We start from the raw sequence: 24,998 nt of genomic DNA on the forward strand, positions 1-24,998 counted from the left end.
TTCTGTGATGAGATTATGCTTATTAACATTGCTGCACTCATACTGATCAATCGCTCTTCATTTTGAGTGTTTTGGAGCAATGCGCTGCTGCCTCAGACACATGCAAGATATTGTCTGGTGGCGCCATCTGGCGGAATGCTGTGTGGAATGTAAAAAAGCAGGCGGAAACCGTTTCCTTTTCAATGACATGGGAAAAGCCATAGGCTGACTGACGGAAAGTGTTGGATGGCACACTAATGTGAGGGAATTCTGCGGTAGTTTAAAAAACCACACTGCCCTTTTTAAATGACACAATTACTTTGCAACAAGATATCCATCCATCCCGCACTTCCTTTTAATTAATAAAACACTTAATCTACTAGAAACCTTTACAAAAACAAAACAGAAGCCAAAAGCTTTCAAAATGTGTGCACTGAGACATACAAGTCAATTTATCAGCTCAGACCTACACACAAAGCAGCAGCTGTTTAACGTTATGTAAAGTGGTGAACATCAAACAGAAGATCAAAACCAATGTTTACACGCCTGGTTACATAGGGCGTTTTAGAGAAATTCACAGTGAATGTAAAATCATGGCAGTCGAGGCACCGCCGCCACTGCCCACGCTTTTGATTCAAAAGCTGATGCAGTGGAGCCTCCAGCCTCAAACATGTGGTTCTCAAAACCAGAGGAGAGGGGAATTAAAAATGCTGCTTCACTGTTCAAACATCAATAAATCAAAATCGTTATAAGCTCGTACATGTATCCACTTCGCAATGAAACAATACAACACGCTGCATGCCGTTACACAGCTCCATGCAGTGACTTGGCAGAAAAGGTTTTCTTAAAGTCATTGACCTGTACAATATAGCGGCAATGTTAAACATCAAGGATAACACACTATTGATGAATTTGATTTGAGCTTTCGTAGTGAACACCCACACACAACTCATGAGCACATGAGGCTGGCAGGCACGATTGTATGAGCTGCAGTGCAAAAGCAATCAACAGCAAAACCCCCGAAGTTTGTAGTTGTCATAGCACACGAAAAATGCGCTCTTCTGAATTATAAAATCATTCATGCTCTTGCAATTAACATATTGCTTGCATAAAATCCCTCAATGACATTAAGTGCAGCACCTAACAGCAAGTTTCTTGTTTTATTTGGCAGAGCTGTTCCCATCTGCAGCGATTCCTAGCCACTGTGCAGTGTAGAATTCGCCACATACGTAGCTTACCTGCAAGCACCGCATTTTCAAGTGCGGCAGGTGGAAAACACTTTCCAGCTTCAAAACATTGCTGTGTGTACATTTGTACACATGGAATTTTGTAGTTTCTAAAGCATGAGAGCAACTTCTTTCGTTATTATTCAAGTGATTTTATTACATCATTTCAATGGATTCCACAGATGTCAGTGATACGTCCTTTTAGCTTTGTCTTATTTAGCTCACTTGCAGCTAAAAGTCAATGTTGGTAATTTACACAGTATCTTTTGTTTCTCTTTATACTACCCATGCACGTGCAGCTTTAGTCTGAAGCTTCCCTTTAATATACATTTAGTCTGTACAATATGCCGACTACCACATCCCACCGTAGTTAAAAAAAAAATAGGGACGGCAGCTGGAGAGCAACAGTATGTATGCAAGTTGTGAGTAGTAAAGCTAGATCATCACATATGGCTAAGCTATGCCTCCAACGTTTCTTCCTGGGCTGCTCTTTGGCGCCGAGGACAAGTTCGCTGCGTTCAGCACTCGAGGATCCATGAGGTCGTTTCTACTGGCTCGCCTTCAGGCGTGGAACACCGGACAAATGAAGCCGCTAATTTACACGTCTTCACATGCTCGTCCTCACGAAAACAGCTGCCACTGAGTGGTCCGCCACCTCGGCAACGTCTTGCACTGCGCACACTAATCACCGTCCTCTTCGTGCCGAGTGGAGGGCGCAGCACAAAGGGCGCAGCGTGTCCGTGTGGCATGCGCTGAGGCCTCATGCCGTCAATTTGAGTTGCTGTTGGAGGATGCTGCTGTAGCGGAGGAGCTGGGCGTGTTGGCGCTCGTATTGGCTGGGGACTTGCGAATATGTGGCATGAGGTACAGGTCGCCCGCCAGCTGGTGCACGTCGATGCGGTCCTCCTTCCGGTAGGCCAGGCAGCGGCGGATGAAGGCCTGGGGGTGAGGGGAGTTGGCACAGTCCATTTTACAGTCAAAGCAAAGTTAAATGTTTCGATTTAAAGCTTTCGTGTTTGCAGGGATTCATCTTCTTGGTTCTTTCGGTAAAGTCACGTAGAAGGGAAATTCTCACGTAACGTCGTGAGAATTTTATTTTATTATATTTTATTATTTTATTATTTCCCTTCTACGTGACTTTACCGAAAGAACCATGAAGACAAAGTTAAATGATCAAATGGAAAAAAAATTGTAGTGGCTTACAGCTTAGATCCAATTTGGCATGCTTGGCAATGGAAGTGTAACTGACATGCAAGCTATTCTTGATATTCAGTAGTCTTGTTCATTAGTTTTCACATAAATCACACCATATATGGCATCCAGTCATATAGCATGCAGTACATGCGTACCTTTGCCTCATTTGATACCACAGGCTTGACGGGGAACTGCACCTCCGTGGCTCGCAGTATGGTCTTCTCCTGGAGGATGTCCTGCTGCGATTGATTGTGGCCAAATGGCTGTAAAAGAGAATGCACATTTTAATCAACAAGGCAAGCAGAAATAAGGGTATTACTCTGTCTGAATATTTTCAGTACACTTTGTATTAACCAGGGGGATTATTTTGCATAATGAAGCATTTTAACTGAACATTGGCTGTGAAGGATGGGGTAGTGTGTGGGAGGGGGAGTGAAGATGTTGGGAGGGTAGGAAAATATATGGTAATATAAGCATTAGCAGGGCCACTTCACAATACTAACTGCTCCCTGCACCTGCAGTAAATAAATCTGCCACGTGTAAATTTAATGTGACCTATTTCGTGTAGCAATGGTACATTTATTGATATTTCTAGAGTTCTCTGCCTAAAGTCTAGTTCTTCTTTCAAGTTTATATTTTTTTGAAATTCTGCTCACTTATTTCGTTTGTAAGACCTTTATTCAAGATGGTTAGAGTGCCTTTTCTACCTCTTGTCCATTTCCCTACATGCTTTTAGAGCTTTCTTCAGCAAGACTTTCCATCTGACAATAATCCTACTCCAGGTCTTCTGCTTTCGATTTGTTCCAATATGATGTATTTCTTCCTGAACCCACTAACACCTGCCATAGAAAACCTAGCTCGCAACTCCTTCAAACCATCTCCCAAATATTGTCAGAATACTTCCCAGACACATGAACTACCTCACCAGTAACAACCTGCTTCCACCAATCTGCTCGATTTTCATTGTTTCTGTATATTCATTTTCATTCCAAGATCTCATGCCATTTTGTTAAATTTTCGACCAGCTTGTGCAACCATTCTTCAGAATAGACCATTATCATCAAAAAGTTGGCCGTTTTATACCATTTGGCTCCGAACTTTATTGCTTTCACCAAACTCCATCCACACTTCCCTCACCATTGCCTCCACGTGCATGTTAAACAGTATCGGAGATCCCTGTCTCGCTTCTCTTCTCAAATTTCTGGCTCCGATTCGCCATCTGCAGCTCCCATCACAATTGTCTCCCCCTGTACAATTACTTGATCAGCTGTCTGTCCGTCTAGTCTCCATTGTACCACTTATGTAAATGCCAGGTTTTGTTTTTACACACCTTTCGCCCATATAGACACTGGTAGAAGATGACTCCTACAGACCACACATCCACTTTGTTGGATATCTTTGGTGGCTCCTTGCCCACAACAAAACATTCAGGAGGCAGGTACCTGAAAACAAGAAGTACAAATATGGAGTATTTGTATCCAAATGAAGAAAGTGTGATGTAAGTTCATAAATTGTACAAATAACGTATAAAGCGGTCATCTGCTATCATTACCAGTATGTTCCGGCTCCTTGCGACGTCAGGTCCATGCCATCGACGGCATTGTAGTTATCGTCGTCCATGATTTTGGAGAGGCCAAAGTCTGTGATCTTGATTTCCCCACATGACTTGCCATCCACTAGAAGGATGTTACCTGAAAGGAGATAATTCATGGAACATCAAAAGGCTCACAATTCTCCACAAATCTAGTAAAAAATTAAGGGTACAGCAGTAAAATATTGCAAATAAGTGTGCAAAACCACAATTACATTCATCGCGCACGTGAAGGCCTATCCAATTACTTAATTTTGTCTATATTAGCTGCATTTCAAAACTAAATTGTGGGGATAAGTTATATCGACTGTGTCTCACAATATTATATTATATCTGTGTATCAATTTCACAACTTAGAACCCTACGTACCAGGTTTCAGGTCATAGTGGATGATGGGTGGCTTGATCTCGTTGAGATATTTGAGAGCACTGACAATCTGCATTATGATGGAGCGTGCCTCCTTCTCAGACATGAGCTTGTGCTGCTTCAAGTAGAAGTCCAAGTCGTTGCCTTCGATGTACTCCAGCACCGTGCAAAACCTGAACTCATACACATAAATGTCTTTAAGTCTAAGGGCTAAAGCATAGAGGATGTTGCATAAAACCTAACATGCTTTCTGAGACTCCACATGGTCTGCAAGCTGATATAAATAAAAATTGACTGATATCACCGGTCCTACTGTACTTACGAGTCTGTATCCAGTGAGAAGTAGTCATAGAGCTTGACTATTCTTGGGTGATTCAGTTCCTTGTGTATTCTGTACTCTCGACAAGCGTGTCTGGAGGAAGCAAAAGAATTGGAAATGAAATCAAGTCACCAAACCTTACAATTAAAATGTGTGAACTGCAAATGCCCCGATGACTTACTTGTGGTAGTTTTCTTTCTTTTCATCTCGCCAGTTTTTGTTCAGCTGATGGATTTTCACTGCCACGTACCTCTGCTCTTGCAAGTCAAAGGCCTAATGTAATGAAAACTCTGATTAAACAGCTTGCAATAGTATCAAGGGCGGAGCCAGGATTTTCAGGTAGGGGGGGCAACCCCTCCAGCAATGAAAAATTATACGAGTTGTTAGTAAGTAAGGATTTGTCCCCTTGCTTTTTATTCGACGCATGTGTGGCGATGGCGCAGCCATCGATCGAGGGTCAAATTCGAACCGTGTGATCGGCATCGCGCTCGCTGAAGGTATGCCTTCAGGGAAGTTGTGTACTGTATACGCAACTGCGCACAATTCTGAGTCACTTATAACTGCTTTGCCATTACTTATTGCCAATGATGGACTCAAGACTATTGTCCTATCATCTCATAGTCCCTGGCACAAAATAACATGCTACACAGTGGCAGTGGGGGTCGCAAAATGCCGATTTATTACAAATAAACCCCAATGATCCGATCGAAATTAGGGATTTCGATTGGCTCATTGGGGGGGCACGTGCCACCCCACTGGCTCCGCCAGTGAATAGAATTCCTCATTTAATAACAATGCTGAATTGTAACCTTTGATTTGTATTGCTGTGCAAATAAATCAGATCGCTTTGCTTTTTCAATTGACTACAATTCTGAACTGAAACATTTTAAATAAAACATTCAATAACATTTCAAAATCTTTCTCTAAAATATTAATTATACCTTGTATACTTCACTGAAGCCTCCCCTACCCAGCAGATGGAGCAGCAAATACCGCTCATTCAACGTGGGATGATCTTTAAACCTAAAAAGAAAAAAAAGACACTTTCAAAACGTGCATTCAGCAACCTTGCAAATGTAATTCTCATATACATGTAACATTCTACTGCAAATAAAACCCATGTAATCCTGTTCCCTATGAATGTTCGATAAGCAGGAAATGTGTCAATAATACGGCAACAAGACCCTGTAATAATAATGCGACTGCTTGTGACATTGCAAGTGTAGTGGCAGTTGCCATCAGTGCTGTATGTGTTGTGGACACCGGTGGCCACTCACTGTGAGTTGTCCTCATTGTGAATGCGTTTGAGTTCCCGGATGTGCAAGTTTCTCACTCGCTCCAACCTCTCCAGCTCTGCTTGGATTTCTGCCTCCTCCTTCATTTCCGCAATCGTACAAGCACACAAAGGAACACATGCGTATACATGAGACACATTAAAAATGTAGGATAATTCTTAAGATAAAAAATTAAGATTAAATGTAGGATAAACCCATAGCGTTTCTGCAGCCATCGGGAATGCTCTTCTTCTGATATTAGGAAGCCACTGGAGCTATACACTTTTAAATCTAGATTGAAAAGTAATTTCCTTATAACTGCTTTTTGTGTTTAGTTTGTTGTCCTTCCCCTGCGCCTGCAATTAGCACAGTTGGTTATGTACGGTGCGATAGAGGTTCAACATACATACATCATAATTTAGAATATCTGTGTAAACCTCTTATGACATGACAGCAAAATAAAAATACATAAAGAAGGATAAGCAGTCTCACCTTCTTGAGGTGTCCCAGTCTCAATTTGAAGATCTCCTCTTGTTCGTGATACTCTGCAACTGTTAATCTGTTTAGTGAAACATGTGATGTAAAGTGTTAATCCAGTCAATAAGGTAATACAACTTGTGTGACAAAATCTCTCATATTTAACCGACGATATATAACCCTTCACCATACGTTATGCATATTCGGACCACTTGGTGCGTTATTCTTTGGAAACAAAGAGGGATGCACTTACAACTGTGGTGTGGCAGGCTTGAGGAAGCCCTCATCAGCACCATTAACAGCCTTAGTCTTCCGCTGCTTCTGCTCCCCAGCCGGCATTGGGCTGGCTGAGTGGCCAGCAGTGGGTGGCTTACGTTTGGCCAGAAGCTTCCGCTGCCTCTCAATGTCTTCTCTTTGCTGGTTAATCCACTCTTGCTGCCTTTGTGACATTATAAAAATGTGTAGGGTATGCATCAACACTATACCAAAACACGCAGTATCATTTGATAACTTGACTTCCACGGGATGTGTATTTAGTATAGCAAGGGTAGTATTTATATTGATCAAGACTTTTATTGATAAATCAAAGTAATTTTAATAAACATTGCATAAAAAAATCCAGCACTGTATATGTTTCAAATTACTACAGTGCATTTACAAGGTCCACTGTATTATTTTAACTGGCTCATGACCACACACAGCGCTCACTTGATGAGGTTCTGGAAAGCTGAGCCATCCGTCCACTGTTCGGTGAAGGTGGCCCCATGCCGCACTGTGACAAAGTGCCCGAGCCTCAGCCGGTCCTGCATGCTCTTCTCCCGGCAAGCCTGCTTCTCCTGCTCTGACTGTGGGGGAGTCACAACACTATGTCATCCCAAGACTCCTAATATGCTGCACAGCAGTTCTGCAAAACGCCACTGATTGTTAAATATGTGACTTTCACCAGTGCATCAGTGTTGATTTGAAATATGTTTTAGATATTATCCAGGACAGACAAATGTAATGCATTTCCTGTAGTACTACAGTGCAGTCCTGGATGATGGCGTCGTCTCGCGTGCCACAAGAGATATAAATTACAATGGTTACAAAAAAAAATACTAAACATAGCAACTAAAACATTCTACAAAAAATATCAAATTGCAGATCCTTGACATTTAAGGTGGTATGAACACTACATTAAGGGATCCATTTCCTTATTAAGATATGTTTAAGATCATACTTGAAACCAAAATGTAACCAACATTAATAGACTTTACAGTAATGAAAATGTCAGAACAAAAGGTTGTGTGCTGCACAAATTAGTATCTTAGGTTGTGCAAGCATGGAAATGATAGTATAATATACCGCACTGTACATGGATCAGCCATCGAGTTTAATAATCTTGCAATCGTGTACTTGTCGCAATTTAATTACTGCTGCCTAGGAAATTACAGATTCAAAATGTATAATTTAAGCACAGCTAATTGTGGCATCATTTATAATGCGGAAGAAAATAGAAGAAACTAGAAGTCAGCTATATTTGGTGTAAAAAAAAGATACTTTGTGATATGCCTTGCAGATTACACAGCATACCGATAACCAATTTACTAGCTTACAAATTAGGTAATACAGTAAAACCTTGGATTGCGAGCATAATTCATTCCGGAAATGTGTTTGTAATCCAAAGCACTCGTATATCAAAGCACTCGTATGTGATCACGTGACGCTCGGCAGACAAAGCGTATACGTACTACTCGTATTGCAAGACGTCGCTCGTTTATCAAATTTATATTTATTTAAAAACTTTGCTCGTCTTGCAAAACACTCGCAGACCAAGTTACTCACAATCCAAGGTTTTACTGTACAACTTTAAGGGTCACGTTCTCCCCGTGGTCACGTGGATTTTTCTCCAGGTCCTCCAGTTTTTCTCTTAACATTTAAAAATAAATGTTTAGAGTATTTGGTTGATATAAATTTTCACATAATGAACCACTTAGTTGAGCTATAATTTATTTCCAGGTTGCTTCTGAAAAAGAGATATATAGCTCAGTGGAGCTTACCTGGTAAAATAAAAAGAAAAGTTTTTATAGTTTAAATAGAAAAACAATAAGGATGGCTAATAGGTCAGTTTGTTCCTGTACAATACAGTTAGAACATGTAATTTAATCTTGATGCGATTACAACACTGATGTCATGGTGTTTGGCAACCCACCAAGGCATTCATGTTACCCAGGGATAATACAAGTTATACTATTGTAGTGCACTCAAGTAAATATATGTTTCATTCAGTTAGTGCTAAACACGTAGGCTACTAATTCATCAATGATGATTGCGAATATATTAACCCATTTTATCCTCACAAGATCTGCCATACACACAACTAAATTTGCATCTAAATTCTGTCTCAGGTTAATTATCCTTTGGTTCTTTATTACCTTTTCAATGAGAAGCTTCTTGCTCATGACCACACACTTATTTAACCTTTCCTTGTACCTTTCCACCAACTTTTGTTGTTCCTCAATCTGTCGCCTCAGGTCACAGTTGACCTAGAAACAGTCAGATATTCAGTCAAGATAATTTAAATATGTATTTGTTACATTCTCATTAGCACTTAAAGTACATTGACTTTCCAAAAAAACCTATGGGCAAGTGCATTCATGAAATGATTCAGGAAGCTTAAACTCAACTTACCCTTAAGAGGTCATCGATTTTCCCTTCCTTCTTTTCCAGGTCTGAACTCTGGTTATTTTCCAGCATCTTTATCTTGTCCATTGTTATTTCAGTCTGCAGAGTAATGGGACACAAATCACAATTATAAACATGAACATTATGAAGTAAAATAAACAATAACTATTTCCTTTCACAGAAAAGGTCAAGTGGAAAATTCCAAACTTTAGTTTTACTATTGCATATCTTTAATACGTGCCATCCTATTGAGATTGAAAATGAAAAATGTCATGGCTTTCTTTAAAATTTGTCAAGAATCAAATTCACGATGCTCACTATCCTGCCCTGCAGTACATATTGGCCAGTAACAAACAGGCATATAAATTATAGACTTTTGATTAACTACATACAAAGCGACTGATTGTCTTAATTAAATTGTGCATGCATATTTAATTCCCAGTTTTATGGGTAACTCATAATTTAATGGGTGATTTTATTGGAATACTTTCAATGCAGAGAAAATTAGAATACATTTCGTAAAAGGGTTGATTTGAAGCAGCTTAGCTACTGCAGGTTTTTCAAATGAAAAGCCAACGCACCTGGATATTCTTTTGTGAGACGCAAACCGGGAAATGTCTGTGTGATGCAACAGAATGCTCCCCGAGAGTAGACGCAGATGATGGTGGGCTTCCCTGGGCCATCTGCCCAGCAAAACAAAGCACAGCCATTACTTTATTAGATGGTGTTTCCTGCTTGGATACGATGTACAATATTTTCTAAGCTGCCCAGATGGTATAACCTCATGATAAATAAAACCATTAAGCCCTACCATTTAGAACTTAGTTGGCACAATACAAAAGAGATGTGGTGCTTACAGGTGGCTGTGAGAGAGAATGTTGTGAAGGTATCCTGGCCAGAGCAGGGCCACTTCTTCCCGGACTTGTTCCTGAACCACCTCCTGCAGCAAACTAAATGACAAGAAGGGTAGAGCAATTAAAGAAAAAACCATGCAGGTCACGAAAAACCAAGCCACATAAACACCTTTCGTGCCTAAAAACTCACCTCAAAATAATCACTTATTTTCGGTCCTCTTGAAGACCCTTTGTCTGTAAAAAAGAAGAAAAATCCCTTAACAATTTGCAAAACTCCAAAAACATGTGCATACCATTGCCCAAAAAATGTGAATGTATATGTTTAATTGTACTAGTGGACTTGTGGGTTAATTACTTTGATTGGGATCACTCTGACCATCGGCTTTGCGCTTTCTCCCTCTGCTGTCTTGTGATTTTTTCTCAGGGGTTTGCTAAGAGAAAAGAGACATTAAAACCAGAAAGCACTGCTAAAACCAAGCAAACGTCACACTGCAAAACCCAATTGCTTATAAAATTACACTATTTAAATTTATAATGAAGATATGTCAACATCTTAAAGAAGCTTTTTAAGGATCTTTTTAAATGAATGATAAACAAATTTAACATTTCCCAACTTGCATTGCTTTACACACTGCTGAGAATGTCTTAATTTCAACACATAGTGCTGTCTGTCTATGAGCAATGTACCTCTGTTTCCTTGTCACTTAGAGAGCCATGGCTCCCCAAACTTTGGTTGGAAGCTTCGTTGTTAACCTGTGCAGTCTGCTGTAAGACAAACATTGTTGGCAATTGCAATTCACTTAACATTTCAAAATCCTGGCTTAACCCTAAGTAGCCGAGATTTCGATTTTTTTTTCCACTGACCTAAAGCCTTACAAGTTAGATCATATTGTACCTTCAGATGAAGCAGATTTTCTTTTCATTGTTTAGTGCTTATGGGTCTAATGTTCAGCTCAATACCCAAATGAAACATACATCAACACTTTAATTGTTACATATTTGCATCACTCCGACAGGATATATTAATGCAAAGCAGTGGCAATTTCAATCACATTATTTAAGAACTGTGCTATGTGCTTTCAAGCACAAATACAATATATACATTCAGAAGGTAAATTGAGATATACATTATGAAATATCTGTAAATATATCCTTTTTAAAGATTAAAGTGAATTACAGTATAGAATATGCGGAAGGTGGCAGAACAAAATTGTTTTGGGAGAGCAATACAAATACACATGTCTTTGAACTCGCACCGCTGATGTTGCACTGCAGGCCGTATTACTCACACTGCAAATGACATTGCTCCATCGTCTTTGACAGGAGATGGATATTACATGTAGACTACACATCATAGTGTTCCTTACTGTAAATTTTAGGGGGCATTATCAGGGAAATAATAAGCACTGATGGGCTAACGTTTAAGCTCCACCACCTCTGGTAACCATGTTAGAAACATAACCAGAGCAAAATCCCTGAAATTTAATGCAGCAAACCCATATATATACATCACACTACCGTGAGCAAAACATTAACTCTAGATATTGTGCGTGCCAGTTTTTCTATTAATTAAGAGTTTTGTATGTGAAAGGTAATTTATGCAATGAAAATAAACCATCTTAGCATTCACTACCGCATTAACCTTTGTTCTCAATGTCAACGGGAAGTGCTATAATAGTTAATGCTGCTGGTACAGGTTAGGATGCTATTGTAGTACATGTATTGATTTTCTTGGGGGATAAATAATGAGTCAGCAGTGGTGGCACCACTGAGTTGAGGTAAGCCAATCTGTCTTAAAGTGCAGATGTAATAAAATGGCGGCACAGGGAGCAGGGCAATGCCAGATTCTGATGCTCCCAGTGCACTGTATGTAATGACAATCAGTGTCTCTTGAATCTGCAGGCAATCATTATCAGGGGCTCCAATACTAGCATAGTGAGCATGACAGCGCATACCATATATCAGATGGGGCTGGTTTGTCACAACGTTCAGAAGGTTGGGATGCGTAATGTACCTTGAATCCTCCTCCGATAAATCTGGCTTCGAGCAACTCCTGTCGTCGAGGGTCCAGACTGTGCAGTTCTTCCATGGCACCTTGGCAAATGCACAGATAAAATCATTACCGTCAAACTGTTACATAGGTAACAAAGTACAGTGTTGCAAACGAAAGCATTGAGATAATTTACAGTGGATGGGTAATCACAATTACAACATCATGAAAAATACCACTCCCCAATTAATGGAGCATGTCGTAACACTGCAAACCCACACAATCTGACATGCGTGTTTCATTTTTATACTCTTGAGTTCAGTTAACCACAGCAATAAATTAGGGCGCCATGTTTTTGTGGACGACTGCACATCAAGGGCCCATAGTTTTCATGCCAAGTCATTCATGCAAATGTCCTCTTGGCCGTCAGTGACAAGTCAACTAGCAATGGCAACATCAATAAAAAAATATACGAGCTATTACAAATCTGCCTTGCGCAATCTTCTTGTCATTGCGTTCTTCCTTTACTCCCAGTCACACTTTTCCATGCATAGTGTATACAATACAGTACACGCAACTGCATTAGTGTTTGGAGACAATGGCATGTGTACACGTACGACGCGTGCACTTTAATTAAAGTTGCACGTATGCATGCTGCACTGTACACACTGTACCCCACATAAAATGCCACACGCATTTACACATGCATTTTTTAAAATACGTGTTCAATGTAACGCGTGAATATATATAGCCTTGCAATTCAACACAGTTCAATAAGTGCCAATAATCCTTCAACCACGTACAGTGCAGAAGGGGGCTTTTAATGGCGATGCCACCGCTCTCAACGTGTGCATGGCACAATTGCTACAGTGGTAGCTACAGTGGCATTAACGCGCGTTGCACTACATCTCGTGTAAAGTTAAAACAAAAACAAACAACGAGGAGCAATGGGAACCACTGTCGGTGCCCTGTCCGTCACGCACACGGCATCGATTGAACTTGGACCACGATGGGTCGTGGTCCAGGGGGGGGGCCTCACGGCCACGGCAAAAGTGACAACGACGTGGGGGGGGGGGGACATCGCAGCGATGGAAGGACACACAAGGGTCGAGGCTTGCAGGGAGGTCGGGGTCAGAAGAGATCGAGGCCTCCGCCCTTTTTGCCCGAGGCCCCCTAAGGGGGTCAACGATGGCTACTTGGCTCTGGCCCAGGCAAGGGGGGCCCAGGCCGCCTATGGCTCACCGGTTAATTCGGGGGGATGGCAAGCTGTGTGTGTGTGGTGATGATGGCTGGGCTCACAGGCTGGGTGTTCTGATGAGTGGTGGTGGTTGTGATTGCTTGAGGGAGGAGTGTAAGGCAATGGAGTGGATGATGGGGGTGGGGTCTGTCGGGATGGTCACCGTGGCCGAGGTGGCCCCGCGGTGGCGCTAGGAGAGGTCGCGGTCTGGGGAGGGCCTCGGCCTCCCCGGTCGCCCTCACTCGGCCACTTCCTGCGACTACATTTGACCACCATCGTTGCTACCACCACCACCATCGCTACTGCTGCTGCTGTATAACAAACACGGAGATACTAACCACGAGACAAAAGAGCGAAGTGATTTGCACTCACCGATCAATCAGCGGCATCAGACGAGGCGGTGTGATGCGAGCTCTCACCGCCCTCTGCCTTCGTCCCGTGTCCTCCTCGAAAGCAATGCCCCCCTCGTCGTCTTCTTCGTCGTCGTCGTCTTCGTGCCTCTCCCCTCGTCCCCCCCGAGCTTGTGTTCACGTCTTCGTGCCTCTCCCCTCGTGTTCACGTCCACTTCACGGTGCTGGTGGACCCATGGCGGGGAGGAAGCCGGCTCCTCACCCTCACCCCTCTTCTTCTGCTGCTGTCCCCCCAACCCCAACCCAACACCCCCCCCCCCCCCAAATATATCACGAAAGCAACAAATATTCTCACTCTTGTGGCTGGCTGAGTGGTATTGTGGTAATGGTCACCAACCCACGGAGTTTTCGATTCGTCTCCCCCCCCCCGCCGCCAAGTTGCTGCGGGATTCCTCTCCACCACCACCCACTGCCTCTACTTCGCCTCCCGTGCGTTCTTCTCCTCGTCGCCACGAGTCTGTTCTAAACAATCAGTAACAACAACAATAACAGTAACAACAACATTAACAATGTCTCTGCGAGACGGCGCGGGGGGCAGTGGTCACGCCGCCGATGTCGGTATGCGCCGTCGCTGCTGCTGCTGAGTGATCATCCAAACCCCCCCCCCCCCCCAATTAAAACAACAACAGCAGCAGCACGGCAGCCTTCCCCTGCCTCGACGACTGTTGTCGAGGAGGACGAGAGGGTCGAGGAGGAGAGGGTCGAGGGCGGCCTCACCGGGGCCGCGGCGCCCGGGGCCGCGGGGCGCCCCCACGGCCAAGATGGCGCCGCGTGCGGAGAGCAGCAGAGGCCGGGACCACGGGGACCTCGTCCTCCTCCTCAGCCTCCTTCACTCCTTGTCTTCTAGCTCCTTCAGAAACTCCCCCCCCCCCCCCGCTTCTTCTTCTCCTCCTTCTTCTTATCTTCGTCCCGTGCTCTTAGCGAAAGTCGCGCGTCGCCGGCTTCCCCGCCTGTCCGCCCCGCGTGTTGCCCAGCTGCTGCTGCCGCCGCCTCTGCTTCGTCTTCTTGTGATCCCCGGTTGCTTTGACCCCCCTCGTCGCCGTCTCCCTCAGCGCCACGAGCCCGTGGTGGTGGTTGTGGTCGAGCTGTAGATGGTGGTTGATGATGGAGGTATCACGGGACCCTCGGGTGAGGAGTCACCGCGATCGCTGCCGCACGCAGCAGCAGCAGCCGCCGCCGTGTCCACTAACACCACCGCCGCCCTTTATTAATCAAAGTGTCCGCCCTCTTCTTCTTATTGTTGTTGTTATGGTTATTCCTCGTCCTCTTGCCCATCACCCGGGGTGGCGACGGGACGCCTGTGGTGGGTGTCGCGCCATCGCGTGGGGGAATTTATTGGGAGACCTTAGAGATGAATTAGAGAGGGATGGCTGAAGAGGAGGTTAAGTTGATGGGGAAGACGTGGTCGAGGTCGAAGGTTAATGTGGGTCGCTATGGGGGGGTGATGGAGATTGAGACGATGGGAGATGATGAAGGAGACAGCAGTCAGCCAATGCTCAGAATCTGTGGGACGTGGATGAAATAGAGGAGGTTGAGCATAGAATGTCCAGCAAAAGGCGAAACACGACGTGGTAATTTGGTGGTGAATGTGCCACCGAAGGATGATGAGCAGATGCTTGTTGGAGGAGGTTCAGCAATTGATTGGATGGGGGGCGAGGTGAGAGAATGGTGGCAGACGAAGACCGAGTGGTGGTGATGGATGAGGTTGAGATTTGATGGATGATGCCTCTCAGACAAGTTCGACACCGTGCCCAGGCGTGCTGCTGCTGCTGATTCTTTGCCGATGACTGATGCTTTGTGTACCCAAATACGAACAATTACAGAGGCTTCAGATGGTTATGTGTCGTCGATCAAGTGTGTTGTGCACACTGCGTGTGGTTTGAACATGTACTATATCTGTATATATGGAATAACTAACTGTACATCCCATTCGTAATGTACAAAAACAATTTGGGTTGACGAAGTGTCGACTACATCTGACTATTTAATGGCGCAGTACAATTATGTGAAACGAGCATAACGTGGATGGTTTTAAAAGTTTTTTTTTTGTAATATAGCAGAGCTATATTAATTATCTCTGCTAATATATATAGAAGAGAGAGTTGAGATAGTGATACTCCATATGGGAGAGAACGCATATAAGCTGTATTTGTGTACATGATTTGGTCAAGGGGGATATAATTTTTTTTTCATGTTTCAGGTCTTTCTATGAAGAAGAAAAAAGCTATGTTTTTTATTATTATGAATCTTTGGTTCTGTATATTCAAGCAATGTCATTGCTGCCCTTTCTCTGATGTTTTTTTAATTTTCACTCGCGTCTTCCTGGCATTTTATCTTATCTCAGATGAAGAATTGCCTGAGAAGCCTGCAATGTTTCGTAATATGCATATAGTTAGGTCCATATTTACATATTACAGAATGATATCATTTACTCAGGTGAGTACGGCATTGTGTGCATCTATTTTGCAATCTAACCTATATAATTCATTTTTTGTCTGTCTGTCCGTCCGTCTGCGTACGCTCCCTTGCGGGGGATGTAGCTCTCGGACCGTGGGGTTCGCCGAGATAAAATTTTGCAGGTGGGCACGCCCCCGGCCCCGCTGTAAACTTACGCATTTCCGATTTTTCGTCTCTAAACTTTAAATCGGACCGATTATCGATTTAGTGCGATTTCTCTTTAATTTATTATTTAATTCTTTATTTATTTGTTTACTATTGCCGACCGGCGCGGACCACGGCGGTTGCCCTTGGCAACGGGTAGCAACGCCTTCGCTGCGGGGTGGACGCCATTTTTAATTCCCGTAAAAAATATGCGCACGCATTAACACGCGACTCTGAGGTAAATTCATCAAAGTTTCACGTCCACTTCACTCCCCCCCACCCCAATGTGTGCAATTACTATTATAGGGTCGGTAGATAATAAAATTATAGCGATTAGACAGTATTATTGTAGCGCGGGGGGGGGGTGGTGACGGCCCCAGTACCCAGCCTCAGCCGGGTGGGCAATCTAGGCGAGTCCGGAGGCTCTGCACGGTACTAGGCCTCGACACGCAACTCTGTCAGGCGACGACTTTGTGGTATAAACTCGATATACCCAGCGTTGCCCAGGGGAAAATACATTTAAAATCTTCTGAAAACTTTAAAACATTACATACCAATGAAAATACAACTGTGTAATTACTTTTAAACCCGACGCGCCAAGAATCGATTATCTGAATCGCGCAAAGGAATCGAAGGTTGTAGATTCCTTTAGAATCGGACGATTCCCGGTTACTATAAGTTGGTTATAGTCGATATAAACTGCTACGAACGGGAAATATCCGGCGTTGACCGGGGCAAAAATGTAATTAAAAACTCCTGAAAACATTAAAACATAACATACCAATGAAAATAAAACTCTGTCATTCAAAATGTAAACCCCCAACATGCCAGGAATCGATTCTTTGAATCACGCAAAGGACTAATCGAAGGTTGTAGATTACTTTAGGATCGCTCTTAACATTTCCGACACACATATTCACACATTTAGCTTTTACATTTAACATACAAAACGTCAGCATGTACTGCTGTCATCAGTGGTAAGAGTGAGTGGTGAGGGTGAGTGACGGTTGTGAGAGGTGATTAGTGAGTGGTGAGGGTTAGTGGTGAGCATGAGTGGTGAGGGTGAGTGTTGAGCGTGAGTGGTGAGGGTGAGTGGTGATTGTTGAGGGTGTGATTGGTGAGGATGAGTGGTGAGGGTGAGTGGTGAGGGTGACTGGTGAGGGTGAGGGTCAGTGGTTGTTGTGAGGGTGAGTGGTGAGTAGTGAGGGTGAGTGGTGAGCGTGACTGGTGAGTGGTGAGGGTGAGTGGTGATTGGTGAGGGTGAGTGGTGAGTGGGGAGTGTGAGTGGCAGTTGTGAGTGGTGATTAGTGAGGGGTGAGTGGTGAGGGTGAGCGTGAGTGGTTAGGGTGAGGTTGAGTGGTGAGCGGTGAGGGTGAGCAGTGAGGGTGATTGGTGAGGGTGTGATTGGTGAGGATGAGTGGTGAGGGTGAGTAGTGAGGGTCAGTGGTTGTTGTGAGGGTGAGTGGTGAGGGTGAGTGGTGAGTAGTGAGGGTGAGTGGTGAGTGTGACTGGTGAGTGGTGAGGGTGAGTGGTGAGGGTGAGTGGTGATTGGTGAGGGTGAGTGGCGAGGGTGAGTGGGGAGGGTGAGGAGTGAGGGTGATCAGTGAGGGTGAGTGGTTGTTGTGAGGGTGAGTGGTTGTTGTGAGGGTGAGTGGTAAGAGTGAGTGGTGAGGGTGAGTGACGGTTGTGAGAGGTGATTAGTGAGTGGTGAGGGTGAGTGGTGAGGGTTAGTGGTGAGGGTGAGTGTTGAGCGTGAATGGTGAGGGTGAGTGGTGATTGTTGAGGGTGTGATTGGTGAGGATGAGTGGTGAGTGGTCAGGGTGAGTGGTGAGGGTGAGCGGTGAGGGTGAGTGTTGAAGGTGAGTGGTGAGTAGTGAGGGTGAGTGGTGAGCGTGACTGGTGAGTGGTGAGGGAGAGTGGTGAGGGAGAGTGGTGAGGGTGAATGGTGAGGGTGAGTGGTGAGGGTGAGTAGTGAGTGGTGAGGGTGAGTGGTGAGGGTGAGTGGTGATTGGTGAGGGTGAGTGGTGAGGGTGAGCGTGAGTGGTGAGGGTGAGTGGTGATTGGTGAGGGTGAGTGGTGAGGGTGAGTGGTGATTGGTGAGGGTGTGATTGGTGAGGATGAGTGGTGAGGGTGAGTAGTGAGGGTCAGTGGTTGTTGTGAGGGTGAGTGGTGAGGGTGAGTGGTGACTAGTGAGGGTGAGTGGTGAGCGTGACTGGTGAGTGGTGAGAGAGAGTGGTGAGGGAGAGTGGTGAGGGAGAGTGGTGAGGGTGAGCGGTGAGGGTGAGCAGTGAGGGTGAGTGGTGATTGGTGAGGGTGTGATTGGTGAGGATGAGTAGTGAGGGTCAGTGGTTGTTGTGAGGGTGAGTGCTGAGGGTGAGTGGTAAGACTGAGTGGTGAGGGTGAGTGACGGTTGTGAGAGGTGATTAGTGAGTGGTGAGGGTGAGTGGTGAGGGTTAGTGGTGAGCATGAGTGGTGAGGGTGAGTGTTGAGCATGAGTGGTGAGGGTGACTGGTGAGGGTGAGTAGTGAGGGTCAGTGGTTGTTGTGAGGGTGAGTGGTGAGGGTGAGTGGTGAGTAGTGAGGGTGAGTGGTGAGCGTGACTGGTGGGTGGTGAGGGTGAGTGGTGAGGGTGAGTGGTGAGGGTGAGTGGTGATTGGTGAGGGTGAGTGGGGAGGGTGAGCAGTGAGGGTGAGCAGTGAGGGTGAGTGGTTGTTGTGAGGGTGAGTGGTTGTTGTGAGGGTGAGTGGTCAGAGTGAGTGGTGAGGGTGAGTGACGGTTGTGAGAGGTGATTAGTGAGTGGTGAGGGTGAGTGGTGAGGGTTAGTGGTGAGGGTGAGTGTTGAGCGTGAGTGGTGAGGGTGAGTGGTGATTGTTGAGGGTGTGATTGGTGAGGATGAGTTGTGAGTGGTCAGGGTGAGTGGTGAGGGTGAGCGGTGAGGGTGAGTGTTGAAGGTGAGTGGTGAGTAGTGAGGGTGAGTGGTGAGCATGACTGGTGAGTGGTGAGGGAGAGTGGTGAGGGAGAGTGGTGTGGGTGAATGGTGAGGGTGAGTGGTGAGGGTGAGTAGTGAGTGGTGAGGGTGAGTGGTGAGGGTGAGTGGTGATTGGTGAGGGTGAGTGGTGAGGGTGAGCGTGAGTGGTGAGGGTGAGGTTGAGTGGTGAGCGGTGAGGGTGAGCAGTGAGGGTGAGTGGTGATTGGTGAGGGTGTGATTGGTGAGGATGAGTAGTGAGGGTCAGTGGTTGTTGTGAGGGTGAGTGGTGAGGGTGAGTGGTAAGAGTGAGTGGTGAGGGTGAGTGACGGTTGTGAGAGGTGATTAGTGAGTGGTGAGGGTGAGTGGTGAGGGTTAGTGGTGAGCATGAGTGGTGAGGGTGAGTGTTGAGCATGAGTGGTGAGGGTGAGTGGTGATTGTTGAGGGTGTGATTGGTGAGGGTGAGTGGTGAGGGTGAGTGGTGAGGGTGAGTGGCGGTTGTGAGTGGTGATTAGTGAGGGGTGAGTGGTGAGGGTGAGCGTGAGTGGTGAGGGTGAGTGGTGAGCGGTGAGGGTGAGTGGTTGTTGTGAGGGTGAGTGGTGAGGATGAGTGGTGAGGGTGATTGGCGGTTGTGAGTGGTGATGGGTGAGTGGTGAGCGGTGAGGGGTGAGTGGTGAGCGTGAGTGGTGAGTGGTGAGGGTGAGTGCTGAGGGTGAGTGCTGAGTTGTGAGGGTGAGTGGTGAGAGAGTGGTTAGTTTTGAGGGTGAGTGGTGAGGTTGAGTGGTGAGGGTTAGTGAAGAGTGGTAAGTGGTGATTGGTCAGTGGTGATTGGTGAGGATGAATGGTGAGTAGTGAGGGTGAGGTTGAGTGGTGAGGGTGAGTGGTGGTTGTGACGGTGAGTGGTGAGGGAGAGTGGTGAGGCAGAGTGGTGAGGGAGAGTGGTGAGGGTTAGTGGTGAGAGTTAGTGGTGAGGGTGAGTGGTGAGGGTGAGTGGTGATTGGTGAGGGTGAGTGGTGAGGGTGAGTGGTGAGGGTGAGTGGTGAGGGAGATTGGTGAGGGAGATTGGTGAGTGGTGAGTTGTGAGGGTGAATGGTGAATAGTGAGTGGGAGTGGTGAGTGGTGAGGATGAGTGGTAAGGGTGAGTTGTGAGTGGTGAATGGTGAGGGTGAATGATGAGTACAGTCAATATGCACTGTTGTAATCATAGCAGGTACCACCACCACAGTATGTACTGCTCTCATCAGAGCAGGTACCACCACCACCACAGTATGTACTGCTGTCATCATAGCAGGTACCACCACAGTATGTACTGCTGTCATCATAGCAGGTACCACCACAGTATGTACTGCTGTCGTCATAGCAGGTGCCACCACACTCGGTATGTACTGCTGTTATACCAGGTACCACCACCACAATATGTACTCCTCTCATCATAGCAGATACCACCACAGCAGTATGCACTGCTGTAATCATAGCAGGTTCCACCACAATATGCACTGCTGTCATCATAACAGGTACCAACACAGCAGTATGCACTGCTGTAATCATAGCAGGTACCACCAGTCACTATGCACTGCTATAATCATAGCAGGTACCACCAGTCAGTATGCACTGCTGTAGTGATAGCAGGTACGACCTCAGTCGGTATACACTGCTGTAGTGATAGTAGATACTGCTATCGAGTTGGTAGATACCGCTATAGTAAATACTAAAACAGTCAGTATATACCACTACAGTCAGTCAATACTGCTACAGTCAGTATATACTACTATACAGTCAGTACATACTACCACGGTGAGTAGCTACTAGAGTCAGTAGATACTATTATAGAGTGAGTAGATACTGCTATAGATTTTGTAGTTACTACTATAGTCAGTGGATACAACTATAGAGTCAGCAGATACTATACAGTTAGTCGTTACGAGTATATAGTCGGTAGATACTACTGTAGGCCCAGTAAATACTACTATGGTCAGTAGTTATTACAGTCACTAAATATTATTATTATTTGGTTCTTTCGGTTAAGTCACGTCTAAAGATAAAATAATACATTAAATTAAATAATATAATACGACGTTTCGATTGCAACACAAGCAAGCATCATCAGGTATAATGAAATAGCGACATAAAATCTAACCAGAAAACTATAGACAGACATAATAGCAGACAGATATCACCAAGATACATAGCGGGAGCAACACAGGTAACAGAGAGGGGTGATCGTCTCTGTGGGGTGGCCTTAAATAGACAGGGGGGGCAGAGAGAAGGAAGGGGGGTTAGAGAAAAAATTTGCATATCAATGAGTGGTCAACAGACGTGGTGCTGCACGGCAAGTAAGCCTGAAAATCAGGAGGACACACTAAAATTAAATAACCTAGTAAAATATCGAAATGTAATGTAATACAACACAGAGGGTCGGTCAACACACAATTAACGCATAGCCTGGTTGATTACGTATTTCAAAGATTGCTAAGTTAGAATTTAAGTGTGAACATTCTAAAGAGGACACAGGCAGAGAAAACAAGTCGCCAGAGAGAGAGAAAAAGGATAAGCTTAAAACTTCCCCGTAGAAGTGGTTCAATCTTAATTTTAGAACTTTCGTGACTGCAGGAATTATTATTTGGTTCTTTCGGTTAAGTCACGTCTTGGTGATATCTGTCTGCTAATATGTCTGTCTATAGTTTTCTGGTTAGATTTTATGTCGCTATTTCATTATACCTGATGATGATTGCTTGTGTTGCAATCGAAACGTCGTATTCTATTATTTAATTTAATTTATTATTTTATCTTTAGACGTGACTTAACCGAAAGAACCAAATAATAATTCCTGCAGTCACGAAAGTTCTAAAATTAAGATAGTCACTAAATACTACTACACAGTCAGTAGCTACTACTGGCTCAGTAGATACTACGGTACAGTCAGTAGATACTACTACAGAGTCAATAGATACCACTTCCTCTGTTGTATGTAAGGTGTTGTTAGTATATATACCTACGAGGGGTAAAGATATGTTTTGAGGGGTGGGGGGAGACCACAATTTTCGGAAACCTTTTGACATCAACTATTTACCCCACACTTTCTACAACTTTTTGGACTTGTGAAAGCCTCTTATATATTTGTTGGTGGAGAAATGTACAAACAGCCAACCGGGCTTTGACAATACCTTAGTATCTGTATATATATGTAAGGTTTTTAAGAAATATATTTTTCACCCGGGCAAAGCCGGGTACTTCCGCTAGTATCTTATATAATGATCGAACAAGAGACACTGATTGAGCGCTGATGTGTGTCTCACAACACAATTTGGATTTCCAAAACATATGCCACCGCATCTCAAGACGCTGTACAAAACTTATGGGTATATGTTCAGAGGGTTTTAAGAAGTGGGATTTTTATTTTTATTTTTCTGCTTGAGGGTAGGGGATGAGAATGTTAGAGACCAGAGGGAAATTTTGAGGCGGTGGTTACTTGAGAATGAAGACGGAGGGAGACAATTGTAGAATGCATGTCAGTCTGCGGCCATATGAGGGCCTTAGGGGCCATCCATTTACGAGGTGCACAAAAATCTGTCAACTTGACCCCCCCCCCCCCCCACGTGCGTACGCACGCTTGACGCACCCCCCCCCTCCCGAATCCGATGGAACGGCCGATATTTAATCGACGCAGAAACGATCATCAAGGATGAATACTATTGACGTGTTTCAGCAGATAGTCCACCGCCGGCTGCATTACATAATTAAGTTGCGTTCCTTTAAAAAGTTTGTCTGGTGTCCGCTGTGTTCAACCAGTCGAACAGGTGACGTGTTCTCGGGATTTCGTCAACACGCGCAATGTCAGGCTTGAAGCACAGCTGCGTGACAGGTAGCAGCAGTCAGGGGCACGGTGGCATACAAGTGACTGCTCTCCCACAGTCCCACTTCTACCGGTTAGTACTTGTTGTCTGACAGCTGAAGTAACCGAACTGTGGCTCATTTGAAGGCCGATGTAGACAAATTATTATCGAGGATTCACCGCCCCCATCCCCCCCCCCCGTTTCCTATGCGTGCGTACATTGTCAGTAGATCACCCAAACGCAAGCGTACGTACTAAATGGATGTCCCCTTACTACTGGGCAGAGGTGTGGACTCGAGTCATGTGACTTGGACTCGAGTCAGACTCGAGTCATGAATTTGATGACTTGCGACTCGACTTGGACTTGCATAACAATGACTCTGTCCCACCTATGAGATGTGGACTCAAGTCATGTGACTTGGACTCGAGTCAGACTCGAGTCATGAATTTGATGACTTGCGACTCGACTTGGACTTGCATAACAATGACTTTGTCCCACCTCTGCTACTGGGAGAGTGAAAGGGAAAACCGTCATTGTAAAATGTTGACTTTTATTCTGCCTGTGCTAACGTGTACTTCCGATATTAATAACCAGTTTGACAGTAATATACTCTATATTTTAAGTGAATTACGGTGTACCGTAAATGATGCAGGCAGATGCGTTAAAACAAATATGGGCTATACACTCAATGGATTATCCACCTCACAATATAAGGAACAATTCTACGCATTTTGATGTTTTCGGAGAACGTAACGTAGCGTCCAAGAGGAAATCTGCCTCGCTTTGATGGTTGGGTTTAAATAAAGTAACCGACCATGTGGGATGCAGCAGCGCCGCATTGTGCTTTGGAGATGTTTCAGTAGATGTACTTTGAATTGTACATCGGCATGATGTGCTGGACAGTATGTGCGTGAAATCAGTGTGTGTGTAAGGGTGAGGTGGACTATTAAATTGCAGGATCGTGAGAGGTGGTAGAGGTTTTGGGAGGCCTTCATCCCGCAGTGGATTGACTGGCTTTCATGTTTTTTGTTGTCCTTCCTCCGCACTCCGATTAGCACGATTGGTTATGAACGGTGCGAAAGAAGTTCAACATATATACATGGCTGATTATGATGGTTTGTACACAATGGTATAATTTTACATGTGCATTAAAATCTGGGTCCTTGGAGAAAATGTATGCGAAGAAAGGGAAAACACTCAAATCCGCAAAAAATTGTCAGAAACCTACTTGGTGTGCAGTTTTCCACAAACACCTCGAATCATGTAATTTGACAGTGTGCACGTTAAATCAACAAACCTACGTGTGATTCCATGAAATAACAAACTGGCACTCACTATGATAACACTCATTTCATACAGGGGCCACTCATCAATTCGGCAAATCATTGCTACATCTAACGGCCCCTTTAAGATTTGCTTACCTTACACAATATCGATATAATTAAAGAGTGTAAGCTTAGCATTAAAGGCGCAGAAAGGTGTGAACAAATTACAGACTGAAACGCCTCATCACCAACGTTATTAACACTGCCGCCTAAGTGCAATCATTGGGAACTAGCTTTTTGCCCGTCCAAGGAAGGGTGTTTTGCAATAAATCTGAAACTTGCAAGCGCAAAGCAGACCGCGACGTGATATTCATTGCATGAATGCATGTGCAATTTGTAAGGGCGCGGTGACACGGATCTATTTCATTTTAAGGTTATAATTCCTTGTTCATCATGACGTCCTTTTTACTTTGATGTCTCAACAGCGTTACGGAGACCGCGTGACGTGAGGGTTCTGCCTTTGTAGTGAGGGTTGTGAGTTGACGCCGAGGAGGGGGGGGGAGGTGCCTCGCCCCCCCCACATGTGGTGTGACGTCAGCCGCTAATTATTATGAATGGGGGGGGGGGGGTGTCCATGTGGAGTGACGTCACCTGCTCATGATTATTAATGAGGAGGGTCCATGTAGAGGACGTAACCTGTTTATTAATTATTAATGAGGGGGGCTGGTCGACGTGGAGTGACGTCACGAGCATT

At 44.7% G+C, this 24,998-nt stretch overlaps 1 protein-coding gene and 1 long non-coding RNA gene across 3 annotated transcripts; both read right to left on the minus strand.

Annotated features, from left to right (window-relative positions):
• Positions 1-312: 312 nt before the first annotated feature.
• On the minus strand, positions 313-13,830 carry LOC144717686 (serine/threonine-protein kinase tousled-like 2). 2 transcript variants are annotated; one of them, XM_078593250.1, is made up of 21 exons: positions 13,544-13,830; positions 11,959-12,038; positions 10,632-10,706; positions 10,300-10,375; positions 10,135-10,178; positions 9,948-10,040; positions 9,672-9,773; positions 9,097-9,189; positions 8,841-8,951; positions 7,135-7,271; positions 6,680-6,865; positions 6,442-6,508; positions 5,953-6,050; positions 5,617-5,698; positions 4,857-4,948; positions 4,679-4,768; positions 4,360-4,529; positions 3,952-4,090; positions 3,730-3,841; positions 2,555-2,662; positions 313-2,144 (listed from the first exon to the last, which is right to left on the minus strand). In XM_078593250.1, the coding sequence occupies exons 2-21, from the start codon at positions 12,031-12,033 to the stop codon at positions 1,974-1,976; spliced, it is 2,121 nt and encodes a 706-aa protein (XP_078449376.1). In that variant the 5' UTR covers positions 12,034-12,038; positions 13,544-13,830; the 3' UTR covers positions 313-1,973. The 2 variants fall into 2 exon arrangements, with proteins under 2 accessions (XP_078449376.1, XP_078449367.1); XM_078593241.1 differs by having other exon boundaries at positions 10,632-10,709; positions 13,544-13,821.
• Positions 13,831-13,876: 46 nt separating this feature from the next.
• Positions 13,877-15,280, minus strand: LOC144717697 (uncharacterized). Its single transcript, XR_013585138.1, has 2 exons — positions 14,299-15,280; positions 13,877-14,043 (listed from the first exon to the last, which is right to left on the minus strand). It is a non-coding gene; the product is annotated as an uncharacterized LOC144717697 (long non-coding RNA).
• Between the last annotated feature and the right edge of the window lie 9,718 nt (positions 15,281-24,998).

This window comes from Lampetra planeri, chromosome 1 (genome assembly GCF_965212315.1).
Source record: "Lampetra planeri chromosome 1, kcLamPlan1.2.h2, whole genome shotgun sequence".
Lineage (NCBI taxonomy): Eukaryota > Metazoa > Chordata > Hyperoartia > Petromyzontiformes > Petromyzontidae > Lampetra > Lampetra planeri.

Coding starts and splice junctions, on each gene's coding strand:
- LOC144717686 (XM_078593241.1), bottom strand. CDS start 12,033: ATGGAAGAACTGCACAGTCTGGACCCTCGACGACAGGAGTTGCTCGAA. Junction 10,376..10,631: donor TAAGTGACAAGGAAACAGAG/GTACATTGCTCA, acceptor CTTTTCTCTTAG/CAAACCCCTGAGAAAAAATC. Junction 2,663..3,729: donor AGTGTCTATATGGGCGAAAG/GTGTGTAAAAAC, acceptor TCTCTTTTACAG/CCATTTGGCCACAATCAATC.